Source organism: Dermacentor andersoni, chromosome 5, assembly GCF_023375885.2.
Source record: "Dermacentor andersoni chromosome 5, qqDerAnde1_hic_scaffold, whole genome shotgun sequence".
NCBI lineage: Eukaryota > Metazoa > Arthropoda > Arachnida > Ixodida > Ixodidae > Dermacentor > Dermacentor andersoni.
The window spans coordinates 190,293,582-190,308,399 of record NC_092818.1 but is presented as its reverse complement, the minus strand read 5'-3'; the positions used below and the strand labels follow the sequence as shown (position 1 = coordinate 190,308,399).

Sequence of the window (14,818 nt, the reverse complement as noted above, 5' to 3'; positions counted from 1 at the left end):
TTAAAGCTATAACCTGTTATAACCAGACATTCATGTACCATGGCTAAAGACATACTGTTCATCGTTGCCATGTCTTGAGCACGGGAATTAGTCTCTTTCTTAAAGGTTTCGTATTGTCCATTCAAAAATATTGTTGTCTATTTCTATAAACACATAAAGGCGCATAACTTCGCTGGGTGTTACGTAAACTAGTGGCTCCTCTCTCCTGACGCAGACTGAAAGGTGCTTTGCATGGAGAATTTCAACAGGAAATAGTTTCTTGCATTTCAGAATTATACAAGAATTCGCTCCAGTAAGAATTCTACAAATGAGAGAAAATGCACCTGAGAAGCTGACAAATGCACTGTTTTTAGTCTTTATAGTTCAAGTGTACTGGAGAGAGTGGAATGTTTGTTGGTTGACGACCATTTGGTAATATTCAGTGACACTTGTTGAGTCACAGCCACGGTTGTGGACTACAGCCTGTTTTTCACTTTCATCCAAGTTCAGGCACAGCTTTCCAGTGCCTAACGAAACTGTCTGCTGATCAGCTCCCCTCTCCTGCGCACCAAAAAAACTCACTGCTTCTGGTGAAAGATTTAAACTAGCTTTAGCTGCCTGTAACTTACAAGCAAGTACATAACATTCCAATATTTGTAAAGGAACATCATTAGCTCCACTGACCAATTTCACAAGAAGTTCATTTCCGCCTTCAAATACAAATGAACAATGCGACCAATGAGGTCCTAGTTTAGCCGCACTTTTAGGAACATGCAGGATTTCGTGTACATTCTATGCCATTGCACCCAATCCATACAAAGACTGTGCTCTCACAACAAACTCCGAGAGAAGATCAGATGATCTCATTATGGTCATCTGAAGTGACGGTGTCTAGTAGAAGTATATAGACACCCTCCACAAGCAAACTGGAATGTCTGACATACTTATCCGGCAAAAAGCTATGAAGGCATGGTAATGAATAATGAAGAACCCACCACTTCCATTCACTAGCTTTCCAGATTGTGAAGTCTGATAATCTTCGTGGTGTACGTGTGAACCAATTCGGTGGCTTGATTGCCAATAACCTCCTGTTTAAAGAGGCTAAACTTTGTTGTGAACCAATTGAAACATCTTTTCTCTTTTAAACATGATCACATTTTTATTCTTTTTAAGCTGTTGTATGGTGTTTATTTGTTCCAACAATCTTTCCTTTCTGAATCCTGGGCTTAATAGTTGATTTATATGTACTGTCTTTTGTGATAATATAAATGCATTATTTCTGACTCATTTTTTGGGCAAATGAGGAAGCTTGCTTCTCCTTGAAGCACATTACACCTATACAACACACATAGATACTGATAGACTATAGATCTGGCAAACTAATATGAATACACTATTACACTAATAAAAAGAATACACTAGTAGACTTGTACAAGCAGAATAGCACAGATACGTCCAGAATAGAACTAAAAGTAATTTTATCAGTGTATCAGTTGTATTGTTTCATAATGCAATAGAAAAAACTGATATAATTTTTATTAGGTTGCCCTACCAGATTTTTTTTCTAGTGATCTTTCAGTGTAAATGCATATCAACTTTTTGACTAATGCTAATAACTGAACACATGGCTTTTTGTGCTGCAATTTTTCTTGGACTCCTGCTTCCCTTAAACTTATACTGTATAATATGCTTGCAAGATCAAAAAACTGGAGTATGCTTAATCAATCTGGGATATACCTACAAAAAACACAACTCTCATATTTAGTTGAAGCCATACAAAACCAACCTGTGAATTTTATTGCAGCTGCTTATTCCCATACCGTAAGCTTATCAACAATTAAAGCTTGCCTTGATTGGCCAGGCTTGTCAACAAAAAAACTTACCCATTTATTTCACAAATTCTCAATTGAAACATATGTTATTACCTCCTTGTATCTCATTGAGAATGAACTACAACCTCAAGGTACAAGTGCCAACTTGCCAAACCAATCTTTACTATTCCTGTAAAAGGCAGCCTCAGAACACACACACGCACACACATGCACACACATATATATCAATGAGCTACAAGGAGGTAATAAAAGCATGTTTCAATTGAGAATTTGTGAAATAAACAGGTAAGTTTTCTTGTTGCCTAGCCAATCAAGGCAACCTTTAATTGTTGATATGCTTGCGGTATGGGAATAAGCAGCTACAATAAAATGTACAGGTTGGTTTTGCATGGCTTCAACTAAATATGAGAGTTGTGTTTTTTGTAGGTATATCCCGGATTGATGAAGCATACTCCAGTTTTGATCTTACAAGCATATTATACAGTATAAGTTTAAGGGAAGCAGGAGTCCAAGAAAACTTGCAGCACAAGAAGCCATGTGTTCAGTTATTAGCATTACTCAAAAAGTTGATATGCATTTGCATTGGAAGATTATTAGTAATATGAATACCTAAGTACACGGTGCTTAATAAGAACAGAGTGTTTAATTTTGTAGGTAAATGTGTTAAAAAGACTAGTCATGATGTGAAAATCTCTTCATTTTACTTTTACCACCCCACCTTACCACCTTCTACCTTTACACACACACACACATACGCACACACACACACACACACACACACATACCATGGCACCCATTCCGTAACTCTAATGCTCCATACGATAGAAAATACGATAGAAAATTGGGCAAGTTGTTGAAGCTTCAAGGCAGCTACTGCATGACAGATGCCGACAAAAGTAATAGAACGGGACAGGATACAGCACTATCAAATGAAGTTTATTGAAAGAAAACAACCAATATATAACACACATCACGTGACCAACACCCGGCCCCCTAGCATATGCAGATACATACCAAAACAACCTTCACATCACCGAATGCACATGTTTTGACGGCAACACACATGTCACGGCTGATTAATCAATGTAAAAAAACAATTACTAAGGCACAATGCAACTCAGTGGCTTTACTTAGGATCTAACACGGCAACCTCGCTATCTTGCAGCGAGATGGATGGCTGGCTAACATTTAGTGAGCTTTTCTTTCTAATGTGATAAGCCTCCATTAATTCATGTGAGAGCTTTTCACACGTGTGTGAACAGCAGAATAGTACTTTCAAAAACTGGATGACGCCCAATGCTGCAACAATGCACAGAAAGGTGTGGATGCGCAAAAACCCTTAAAGAAACTATGGTACTTCCTTAGTCGAATGTTTAAGCACCTTCCAGTCTGACTGATATATATTTTGTAGGCTTCAAGAAAAAGGAATCAAATAAACAACATTTTGTGTGCAAGAGACAAATTATATGCTATATTTCACTTTGCAGTCCTCCCTGCTCAGACACCTGTTGTGAAGAATGTGCTTGTTTATTGCTTCACATATTCCCTTCAGCTTATATTTAAATGAAAACCCAATCCTCTCCTGGAACTTAGAAGCCACCTTTTTCTGTGCCACCTGTGCGGAACTTAGAAGCCACCTGTGCGACAATTAATAGAGGGGATAATGGCAACTTTGTTCCGCTCTTGCTCCTTAAGCTTCTTCCACCCTGGTTGCACCTTAAGTTCCTTAATTAACGTGTTTCAATATAAAAAAGCCACTGAAACTGAATAACCTGCCTCATTAAGCCTTGTCACCAGATTCCTTACACTTTCAAGGATAAGGTGAGGATAGCTCTTGGTTGGGGCATCTCTAATTGTGTGAGTGGCAATACTGTACTTAATAAGTTTTGAATGGCTAGACCTATAATCAAGAAGGGGCTTAGAAGTTCTCGACTGATATCCCCAGCATACGTGATCCCACATAAAAGTAAGCCTGACATAAGAAGTTGCAGCACATATTTTTTCTGGAACTCCTAAGTGAAGTTGAAACCTTGCTATTGTTCTCTAAATAGCTTCAGTACTTCGATGACAGCTCTGCGAAAGTTATCATTTGCTCATGAAAAACAAATAATCATCCACGTATCTGAAAATTTTAAGAGCAAGCCCACTCAGGTTTTGATTATTTTCTGGTCAACATAACTTAAAATATTACTGAGCACTGGTGCAACACCAGAACCTATGCAGATGCCAGCATTCTGGACACATATTTCACCTTCCCACTAGACCAAAATTGACCTTAAATAGAAATCAAGAAGCTCCAGAAAGTTTGCAACAAGAATTTTACACCTTTCAGCAAATTCCAGCAAACCTGTTTGATTGTGTATGCAGTCCTTAACAAACTACAAGAGACGCACCTGCGGCAAAGAATTGTATAGAACTTCTGCATCTATACTAAAGCCTGCCCATTTTCCCAGATTATGCTCCTACAGGAAGTGTACAACAGTCTGAGAGCTGGCAGCAAGGAATTGGTCGTTGATTCCCAGCCTGTCAAGGTGTGTCTGCAGAAATTCTGAAACATGAAGCCATGATTTATATTCCGACACAATGGTTCTGAAATGGATTCCCTAAGCTTGTGTGTTTTGCACTGAAGAAGGCGCATAAAAGAAGACCTTTTTCCACCTTAACATCATTTGAGACTGTTGTCAAACCAAACTGATTCAACTTCGTGACAGCTCAACATTTTATGTCAGCTATATTGGTATAAATTTCATTAAAATTTATGTCAGTGGCTGACACACCCTCCTCCGGAAAAGTGCTTTCCAACATGACAACACAATGTCCTTTCTTGTCTCCAAGAAACCTCCAAGTTTCTGCCCCATACGTTAGCACAGGTAGAAGGCAATGATTCTATGCTTGATTGTACACAATTATATATATATATATATATATATATATATATATATACACTTTGTATTCACCATCCAGGGCCAGGGATCAAGAGAAGCCAGACACCACTGACCAATTTCTGACTAAAAGAAGTAATTTTTTACCTTATACATCTTGTTTTTACTGTACATGTCCCTCACCTCCATCCAGGTTCCCAACATTTATATCTAAAAAGGGTCTGTCCTGAAAGTAATGTCAATAAATTTATTGTGATGTGACTGTATGTCAGAGCGGTCTAACTCGTTGAAACTAGTAGTGACGGAATCCAGCTAAGCAGCGGTTCGTCACTCAGTGTGCTCCGAACATTGGAGAGCGTTGGACGGGCCTGTCCATGAGAGCTGTCTTTTATTCTTGTGCAAGTGAAAATGCAGCGCTCATTAGAACAAAGATTTGCGATCAAGTTTTGTGTGAAACTTGGCAATACCGCTGCAGAAACTGTTACTATGCTCAAGATTGCTTATAAAGAACATGCCCTGTCAGATTGGCAAGTGTTTCGGTGGCACAAGGCCTTTTGGAAGGCCGGGAAGAGGGCGACGAGAAGGACTGCGCTGGATGGCCATCCACGACCGCTATGACTGACAATGTGACACGAGCGAGGGAACTGTTGAACTCAGACCAATGATTAAGTGTTCGTTTACTGGCCGACATGTTAAACGTTCCGAAAACTCAAGTTCATGAAATTGTTACAAACGATATCGGCATGCGGAAGGCATGCACAAAAATGGTTCCAAAAGTGCTCACTGACAACGAAAACTCACGCCGCGTGGAAACGTGCCAAGTAAATCTCAACATGTGCAAACGTGAGCGAAAATTTTTGGACAACGTCATTACAGAAGACGAGACTTGGGTATTTGAATATGTCCTGGAGACCAAAAGGCAATCATCTGAGTGGCACACACACTCGTCCCCTCCCCAGAAGAAAGCCAGGATGAGCAAATCAAAGATCGAGATCATGCTCATCGTTTTTTTTTTTTTTTTTACATCCACGGACTGGTTCATCATGAGTTTGAAGAACCTGGAACCACTGTGAACTCCAAATTTTATGTGGATGTCCTCGAAAGACTGAAACGCAGGGTTCAACATATCCGGCTGGACATTTCACACAACTGGAAGTTGCACCACGATAATGTGCTGGCCCACAGCGCCTTCATCGTCACTGACCACCTGGTTAAAGCAGGGGTGCCAACGATCCCCCAGCCCCCGTACAGCCCAGGCTTGGCTCCCCCCCCCCCCCCCCCCCGACTTATTTATGTTTCCATGACTCAAAACACCCCTGAAAGGCAATCATTTTGGGACAGTGGACATGATCAAAGCAGCTAGCACCACAGCATTAAAGGCCATTCTGGAGGAGTACTACCACAACGCATTTGAGAGCTGGAAGTCTCACTGGAGCCGATGTATTGACGCAAAAGGAGAGTATTTGAAGATTTTTAAACTTTTTGTAACAACAAATTCAATAAATGATTTTTAATTGCCTTACTGACATTACTCTCAGGACAGACCCTGTACATGCACCTTGAAGGTATGTATGTGGAAAGCATTTCAACCTCTGCTTGCTTTTCTGGCATGGAATAAAATGGCCTTTTGTCTCTAAACCACTTACTTTTAAACTATTCCATTTGGTTCATTTTTCTAACTTCTCCAGAGTTGCATTCACAACTTTCATAGTTAACCGGCTCCGTTTTCATTCTTGCTTCCTAAATTATGCCCTCCTGTCATGCATAATTTGGAAGGCCTTCTGTTAGCAATGGGTATTGTATTTCAAGACTGTCAGTTCAATGTTGCATGAAGAAACCTATTCTTGGAGTGAATTATTGTTGAGCTTGATATCATGATACTGCTGCATGGTTGTTATTTAGCTCTGCAAGAGAATGGTCCTGCCATCCTACCAAGAGTGCATTTCATGGGTATTACTCTCTTTCTTTTGACATTAGTTTATGAGGCTCACAGATATGTATCTGTGTCAACAATAACACCTGACATCTAATTTTGTGCAACATGCGCTACATTTAATCAGATAAAAGTTGCACGTTTTGTCTCTTGGACCAGTCTGCTCAATGGTAGGAGCTCGAGACCACAAATGAGAATGGTTGGCCAAGATCTGTGGTGTATGTCCCGTGTTATGCATCTGACAAGATTTCATGGTGGCAAGAAGACATATCAGACATGATGTGATCTTTCTAATTATTGTGCACAGAGTTATCAGCATGATAATATCCTTAATGCTATAAAGAGTACCTCCAGCAAGCAGTCTATATGCTTATGCCTTTTTGCTGCTTATGGCAACAAAACCCAACATCCTTTGAAACATGCTCACTTGCTGTCGGATGCACAAAATGAAGAACGCTGCCTTCTCTAAATTTATTAGCAACAAGAAAGCCACTCTGGAAGCAATTATATACATACACAGCAACACACACTAAAACCTACAAATGGGAGAAACACACAAACTAGGCTAACAATAAAAGAAACCTGACACCAAACAAGCGTTGCACGTTACTCAAGTATGCACATTCAACCTGAGTTAGAGAGATAGATGGTCGACTCCCGCACTCCTGTGCATGCATGTGGATATGTTAAACCTCAGCTACTCTTTCTATATCACAACTATCCCCATGTTTGTGAAATCTGGTGTACAACCGCAAGAACAATGATGGCTTGACAGGTGGTTCACCTTTCACTGAGTTCTATAAGGAGGATGCATCAACTCTTCCAGCCAATGTACACATTACCACATGAAAGCAGCAGCTTATAAACAGCACAACACCATACAGCACAAATTATATATTTGCCACGTGTTATTAAACTTACATCATTAAAGTACATTGGTGCTAAGGCTGGTGCACAATATATGCATATACTTTAAGCAATCATAAATAATGCAAGAGCTTGGAATATGATTGGCTATTCTCGGAACTGCTTTGATAATACAAAAGTCAAGGCTTTGTTTTTGGCATCACCCACTCCAATTCGTTTTCTTTCTTTTTCCAATTGAAGCATTGGCAAGATTTGTGCCATGCGCTTCGACCGTGATTTTTCCTTGTTCGCGCACGGCCATGACCATAATACAAGAAAATCGCCCCAGTAACGCAGTGGTCCCTGCCTACTTTTTCATATACTTTACCGCAATACATTACGTATGCTTCACCGCATAACATGACTGTATTGCGGCAAAGCTGATTTTATGAAACTGACATTATGTAACGGACCTTTTGTCCTTGTGCTGCTCGCATGAGCATAAGCTCGAAAAACCACAAAATACAGACTTGGCTTGCTGCTAGTTGATTTCTAGCTAACATTTCGAGACGTCCACGTTGTTTACAAAAAAATCGGTGAAGTTTCTCGCGCTCGGACGCGCTTCAAAAGGCAGCGTGACCACCTATAATTAAGGTAGTCATAAGCGGCAACGAAATCCACACAAGGTACATCAACTTCCACAAAGCTACTGGGCAACGCCATCAATAACTGGCACAGGGGCCACCCAGGAGCTGGCAAAAGCTGCGATGACATCCACACAAGCCACGTCGCTTTCCACAAAGCTATTGGGCAACACGATCAGTCACAGGCACAGGTGAAGTCCGCAAAACACTACATGGGCAGAACCACTACGGCCATACTCAATCACTTCGCCACAAGCTCTCACATTTAACGACATCAAACAGCTACAATCATTTCCCTACAGCCACGGACACAGGCGAAGACCGCACCATACCGCACGGGCAGAACGGAAGCACCGATTCAGGGCTCTCGTAGCGTTCATCGCTTTAGCGCCACCTATTTAAAAATAATATACGGAGCCAAGCCAAACCATTATTTAGCGTCTATTTGGGTGAACCTAACGCTTTTGGGCCCTAAGCGTTCGAACGACCAGGGCACTATAACGCTTACCCCCCCCTTTCCACTCCGTCGACCGGGTCGCAGGAACGGCGGCCAAAAAGAAGTCAGAAACATAAGAACTCTAAGCAGTGCAACAAAATTTCTTCGTTTTGCTCAAAACTTTGAATATGCTTTCAAATAAATGCAAAATGCCAGTTGTATAACATATTTTAGCTGAACCATCTTAATGCCAACCTACAACTGCTGCTTAGCATAGATGCAGTGAAAGCATGTACGAGGAAATGCCAAAGTAATAAAAAAAGAAAGTTATACACTGGAATCTACACCAATGAAGTCTTGAACGTCAGGTCTTTAAATAAATGGGACTATGTATACAATTTTGCTTGCCCTCCTATTGTTCCTGTAGCATAATATATGTTATACCATTCAGTTTTCTGCACAATGGATACAAGAGAACACTACATACAATCTTGGCAGCCAATTACACAGCCATGTTGTCACTAGGGTCGGAACAAAAGAGAGGCTAAGTTTAGTTGAAGAATGACTAAAATATGTTTAAAGTATGGATATGCTAGCTACGTTGTCAATCAGCTGTTGACAAAATTATTATAAACCATTACTCTCACAAATTCTCTTTTTTTTTTCTGCTTGGTTTTGAAGATTATCATACAACAGAAAAAAATAAGCAACAATGAAATAAGGACACTAAATCTGTTTGGTGAATCATGGTTAACCCTGTAACGCCCAGCGTATCATATATGCTACGCCGTCTTTAACAATTTCTGGCGGTTCTTGTTTCCCCAACACATAAGCAAAAGCTGCACAGACCGATGGCCATGGACATCATAGACGTTTTCGCTTTTGACTAGTACTGAATTTCGCGGTGAGGGAGCCACACGGTGACATCAAAGATGGCGGCACGCAGCTCAAGTGGCATGGCGATTCCGGCAAGAACATTTTATGGTCGTTCTTCAAAAAACAAAGGTAAATATTTTGATAACACACCTGATTTGTGTTCTAGAACGTTTACAGGTGTTGTTAAGTTGCTTTTGTTTGGTGTTATACTACGTAAAAGTGATCTCCTGGGAACACCATTTCAGTGTATCATATATGATACAGTGGGCATTCGTCGTAAACTTTGCCGTCCGTATCACATATGATACGAATTGTATTCGCTTACAGATACATCTGTTACAACTTCTTTTTTCAGCTCCCAGGGTCAAGGATATCATAGCCTGCATGCCTTCAGGTGACGACAGCGACTTTGGTGACCTGACTGACGACGACGAATACACTCCAGACAGTGCACCCAGGCTTGCTACAGATGATACTGACACCTCTGATCAGTCCTCTGAAGAGGATGAAGACGATGTTGGCAGCTCCCACTGCGGCACAGGATCCGTGGACAGGGGTCATTGGAGGAAGCGCTTGATGGATCACTGTATTCCTGCGTTCACAGACACATCCACGCAGCCTAGCGAGGTTCGTTCATTCATGTCCTACTTCAGACAGTTCGTAACCCCATCAATGATGAACGCAGTAGTTCGGGAGACCAACCTGTACAGCACCCAAACCACAGGAAAATCACTGGATGTCACGGAAAGCGAGCTTGAACAATTTGTTGGTCTGAACCTATTGATGGGGCTAGTGCAGATGCCCAGTGTTCGCAGTTATTGGGAACACGCTACGCGGTTCGCTCCAATTGCCGACATAATGCCTCGTAACCGGTTCGAGAAAATCGTGCGCCTTTTGCACTTTACGGACAACAACGAAGCCAGCGACGAAGCAAAGCGTGACAAGGTATGGAAGATCCGCCCATGGTTAGATGAACTTCAGCGGAACTTTCTTACCGTAGAACCTGAAGAACTCAACAGTGTCGATGAAATAATGATTTCCTTTACAGGAAGATGCCCCATCAAGCAGTACATGCCCGCGAAACCGCACCCTTGGGGCATAAAACTATGGGCACGGGCCAGTTCATCTGGCTTTCTCTATCAGTTTGATGTCTATCAAGGACAAGCGAAAATGAATTACCAATATGGTCTTGGCGGAGACGTTACCTTGAAGATGTGCCAAGCTCTTCCAGAAAACAAGGGATACAAAGTAGCAGCAGATAACTACTTCTCTTCTCTTGACCTGGCTGCTGAGCTTTCAAAGAGAGGCTTGGGATTTGTCGGGACGCTGAGAAGCAACAGACTAAAGGACTGCAGGCTCAAATCTGAAAGTGACCTAAAGAAAGAAGGCCGTGGCGCCTTCGACTACGCTGTTGACTCTTCGCGGAACATAGCAGTAGTGAGATGGCACGACAACAGAGCTGTCACCATTGTCTCGAACTACATATCCACTGAACCAGTTGGTAGTGTGCGAAGATGGGATAGAAAGGAAAAAAAATACATTCATGTTCCACAGCCAGCTGCTATAAAGGTTTACAACTCCTTCATGGGCGGTGTGGATCTATTGAATTACTTGGTGGAGCTGTACAAGTTTGGCATCAAATCTCGAAGATGGTACATTTACCTTTTTTATCATACACTCATGATGAGTACAGTGAATGCGTGGCTTCTGTACAGGCGTCACTGTGACAGCCTCAATCAGAAGAATGTGAACCTCCGACACTTCCAGGCCGGTATAGCTCAATGCCTCATTGCAGTGGGCAAAAAGCCAGTTGGAAGACCGTCCTCATTTGGAATACGAGCTTCCATAAAACGCAAAGTGTCTGCTAGCTCACCCGACGACGAAGTGCGCAGGGATGGAGTTAGCCACATGCCAGTATGGGGCACCAACAGGCTTAGGTGCAGGCATTGCCCTCCAGGAAAGAACTTTTTTTCTTTCATTTATTGTGGCAAGTGTAATGTGCAGCTATGCCTTAATAAAGATCGCAATTGTTTTGCTGCTTACCATATGTAAGGCATATATGTAGTGACATAGCAGTAATGCCCAGCGTATCATATATGATACGCTCTGTATTATGTATAAATATCTCTGCAAAAAAATAAAACATTATTTGACTGTGTTTTATAAGACATGTGAAGTGTGAATTTACCTATAAATAATTTTTTTTCTTCAGCAATAACTTCTGGGCATTACAGGGTTAAAAATAATTATGCTGGCCAAGACCACAGATAATGTTGAAACCCATTCAATAGGCGAGTTGTGAAACCTGCAAGGAAGCTTTTCTGCAATGTGAAATTTCGTGCACCTTGGCAGTATCGCCTGTCCTTATTCTAATTGTTAGATGCACTGGAGCATCTCACATGTTAGGCTTCTGCAAACAGCTGTGCTCTATACTTAAAGCAGCTAGCGACAACACCATTCAAGAGGAAGTAAAGGAATCTAAATGTCATGAAAGCATTAATGGAGGGACTACAACACACTCGAGCCCCTGTATGCAAGCATCTCCAAAAGCTGAAAAACATGCCAGAAGACACATCACACCTAACATTTACAGCAAGGACAGGTTGCACTGCCATTGTACATATAACTTAGCAGTGCAGGAAAGTTTCCTTGGGAGATGTCGCATCCATATATGCCAAACTACAATCTTAAGTAGTTATAGCACGAGTTTTAAACAACTGGGGAGTATTGCATAGAACTGAACCAAGGCTGCATTATATTTGCTTTGGTTATGGTGTAGCATAGAAAAATTTTTAAAAGTATTGTGGCCATTTCTAGCATTTACACTAGCTATGGCTGGCAGAAATCATTTTAGACTGTCATGACTAATGAGTTAAGCTGTGCGAGCACAGTGCAAATATCACGACAGATTTTATCATGATTTTCCTTTAACAGCTGGGACAATGGACTCTGTAATGATGTAACGAACACATTTATGATCAAGACACAATATGTAACAAATTACCTTTCACTGCTTGATGCATAAAAATCGTCGAATTTCAGCTTCTGCAGGGTCTTGTTTTGATCAAGTGCTTTGCACAGACAGCAGATGACAGCTACATTAACACTTGATGACGGGAACTCTAAGCACTGTAGTGTTGAGTTCTCCTTGATACCCTTTGCAATCTCCTCAGCACCAGATGCAGATATGGTGCTACGTTCTATGATTAGTGTCCGAAGTACAGTGTTCGAGCGGAGCATTGATGCTACATAAGTTCCCTGGCTTCTCAAGATGCAGTAATCGGCTAAATGCAAGCACTTCACGGTAGAGTGAAATTCAAGAGCCATAAACACTGATGCAATTGACAAAGTTGCCGCACCGACATAAATATCACGCAGAGATGAGCTATTGCCTAGCGCTTCAGCCACCCGAGCCATATCGTTTACTTTTGTTAGCGTTGGGATCATCACCCTTTCTAGAGTATGAGATGACCTCAAAAGTCTGACCAATCCATCTACGCCTCCGGAAAAGTACACACAGTATGACAGTAAAGCTGACTTCAGGCAAACGCATCTTCGTAGGCAGCGCCACAACACATCGCTGTTTTCTTGCAACATACGTGTATTTTCAATCACCACTTCCCTCAGAGTAGCTGAATTGCGACACACTGTCGAAGCTACCTTATAGACCACATTGGTAGGCATGCCGACGCCGTCGAACATGAGAGTTTCCAGAGTCGCCAAAGAACGAAGGTCGACGACTTGCAAAGGACTGTAACAATAAGCACTACCACTGCAAATTTTCACATGGCGAACAGACGGGCCAAGACGTACGGGGAAAGCCTTCGAACCATGTCGCACTAAACAACCGGTACTCAAAAAAAAGTACTCTCCGTAATTGAAGCTTACTTCATCGATACACGTGTGCTGCTTGAGGAGAACTGAAAGGGTGGACGCAGCTTTTCTGACTTGCTCATACACGAAGCCCCTAGCATGTGGTATTGTTCGGAGGCACAGCACACCCGTCCGTTTTTCACACAACTCATAGCCGAATGAACTGATAACATCGTTCCACGCAGCAACATCTTCGCACAGCCAACATCGGTACTTCAGGCTGGCTAGGCAGGGACGGAAAAGTTCGCTCCGATGGCGAAGTTTGCTCGGTATATCGGTGTCACCGATGCTAACGTCATAGAATGGGGAAGCCGATGCACATTCTTTTGAAGCCATTATCCCAATTTTCGTTCAATGAAGCTGGAGGGAAGGGGGCTGTGGCACGCAGAGTAAATATGTGCGTTGAGTAAGGGAAGGTCCTGAAGTCGTGCAACGCTTTCACTGCGCAACAGATTGGGTACCAAATAGCTCATCACTCATTAGACCCATTAGGAAAAAAAAAAAGGTACTGCAATGAACAGTAAGCCCTGCAACCATACTGATAGTCCGCGACTAGCACAAATAGGAGTAGAAGTTTACACGAGCGAACTAGCGGAAAAACCATGGAAAAAACGAAATAAACCGCCAAAAACAAAAACAAGCTTGGCGGCTTCGGATTGAAATGAATTTCGTTGGCTATCGACTCGTACAAAAGTCCAAAACATGGAGGAAGGAAAAACTAATAGCATCCTCGGTAAACGCGCCCGGAGTCTCCGCAAAACCAGTTAGGGGCACAACGCTCCAAGCCTGTGGAGGGGCGGGCAGATATGGGGCAGACGTTAAATAAATATGCACTTGGCCGGTGCGCACTGCTAGCGTCGTCTGGCGTACCGCGCGTAATTTGAACCGCGCGCATAACTAGCATAACATAGGTGTTTCAATGGCTGTTCTGTGACATAACTGTGCGAGCGTGCGCGAGCTGTCAGTTTGCCTCAGCAGCATCTGCGCCGTGATGAACTTGTTCGTACAGTTAATAATTGATGGCAAGAAATATTCTGTTGCGATGACGAAGTTACATATTGACGAAATAATTGTCGGTAAGTAATTAACCGCTGAATGAAGGCATATATTCGTTGTCATGCTTGTATAGGTAATTAAACCATATACGCGTAACGCCTAGCCATATACGTAACGCCTAACTTCGTGGCGCATGGACGTGTAATCATGCGGCTGTTTTCATAGTTCGCGCATTTTCTTTATAACGCAGAAAAAAATAATAATGCGGCTCATAGCACACTGAAAGCAACTAAATTGTGTGTTTTAAAACACAATTATTACTTTTCTATCACAATTTGCGCCCTCCATTTAGTAATCAAAAAGTGTGTTAATTAATCTAATAGCATTATCGATAGTTCAATTATGAGACAAACTCATTATGGTGAGGCACATCACTGTTGAAAGAATACCATTGGTTGTGTCATCGCACATTCTTAAACACACAAACACACACAAACAAACACACAGACACACACGCACAC

The 14,818-nt window shown here is 41.9% G+C and overlaps 2 protein-coding genes and 1 long non-coding RNA gene across 4 annotated transcripts in view; 1 reads left to right on the top strand and 2 right to left on the bottom strand.

The window, feature by feature from the left end:
* The window catches only part of LOC126532322 (uncharacterized), a 30,276-nt gene extending 16,211 nt beyond the window's left edge, over window positions 1-14,065 (bottom strand). The window contains exon 1 of one of the 2 annotated variants that reach the window (XM_050180015.3): window positions 12,433-14,065. In XM_050180015.3, the coding sequence (XP_050035972.1) occupies window positions 12,433-13,637 (1,205 nt within the window). In that variant the 5' untranslated portion in view covers window positions 13,638-14,065. The remainder of the gene's footprint in view (window positions 1-12,432) is intronic. The other variant, XM_055071433.2, reaches the window with a different exon arrangement.
* LOC129385182 (uncharacterized) lies at window positions 2,729-5,065 on the bottom strand. The gene is made up of 2 exons (XR_008612772.1): window positions 3,449-5,065; window positions 2,729-3,411 (listed from the first exon to the last, which is right to left on the bottom strand). It is a non-coding gene; the product is annotated as an uncharacterized lncRNA (long non-coding RNA).
* On the top strand, window positions 9,296-12,426 carry LOC126532329 (piggyBac transposable element-derived protein 3-like). Its single transcript, XM_050180038.2, has 2 exons — window positions 9,296-9,557; window positions 9,784-12,426. Exons 1-2 carry the CDS (start codon window positions 9,485-9,487, stop codon window positions 11,478-11,480), a joined length of 1,770 nt encoding a protein of 589 aa, XP_050035995.1. The 5' UTR covers window positions 9,296-9,484; the 3' UTR covers window positions 11,481-12,426.
* Window positions 14,066-14,818: the final 753 nt, after the last annotated feature.

Excerpts from the sequence above, each read along its gene's own strand:
- LOC126532329 (XM_050180038.2), top strand. The coding sequence starts at position 9,485 with ATGGCGGCACGCAGCTCAAGTGGCATGGCGATTCCGGCAAGAACATTT. Across the intron at positions 9,558-9,783 it reads TCGTTCTTCAAAAAACAAAG|CTCCCAGGGTCAAGGATATC; the intron begins GTAAATATTTTG and ends TTCTTTTTTCAG.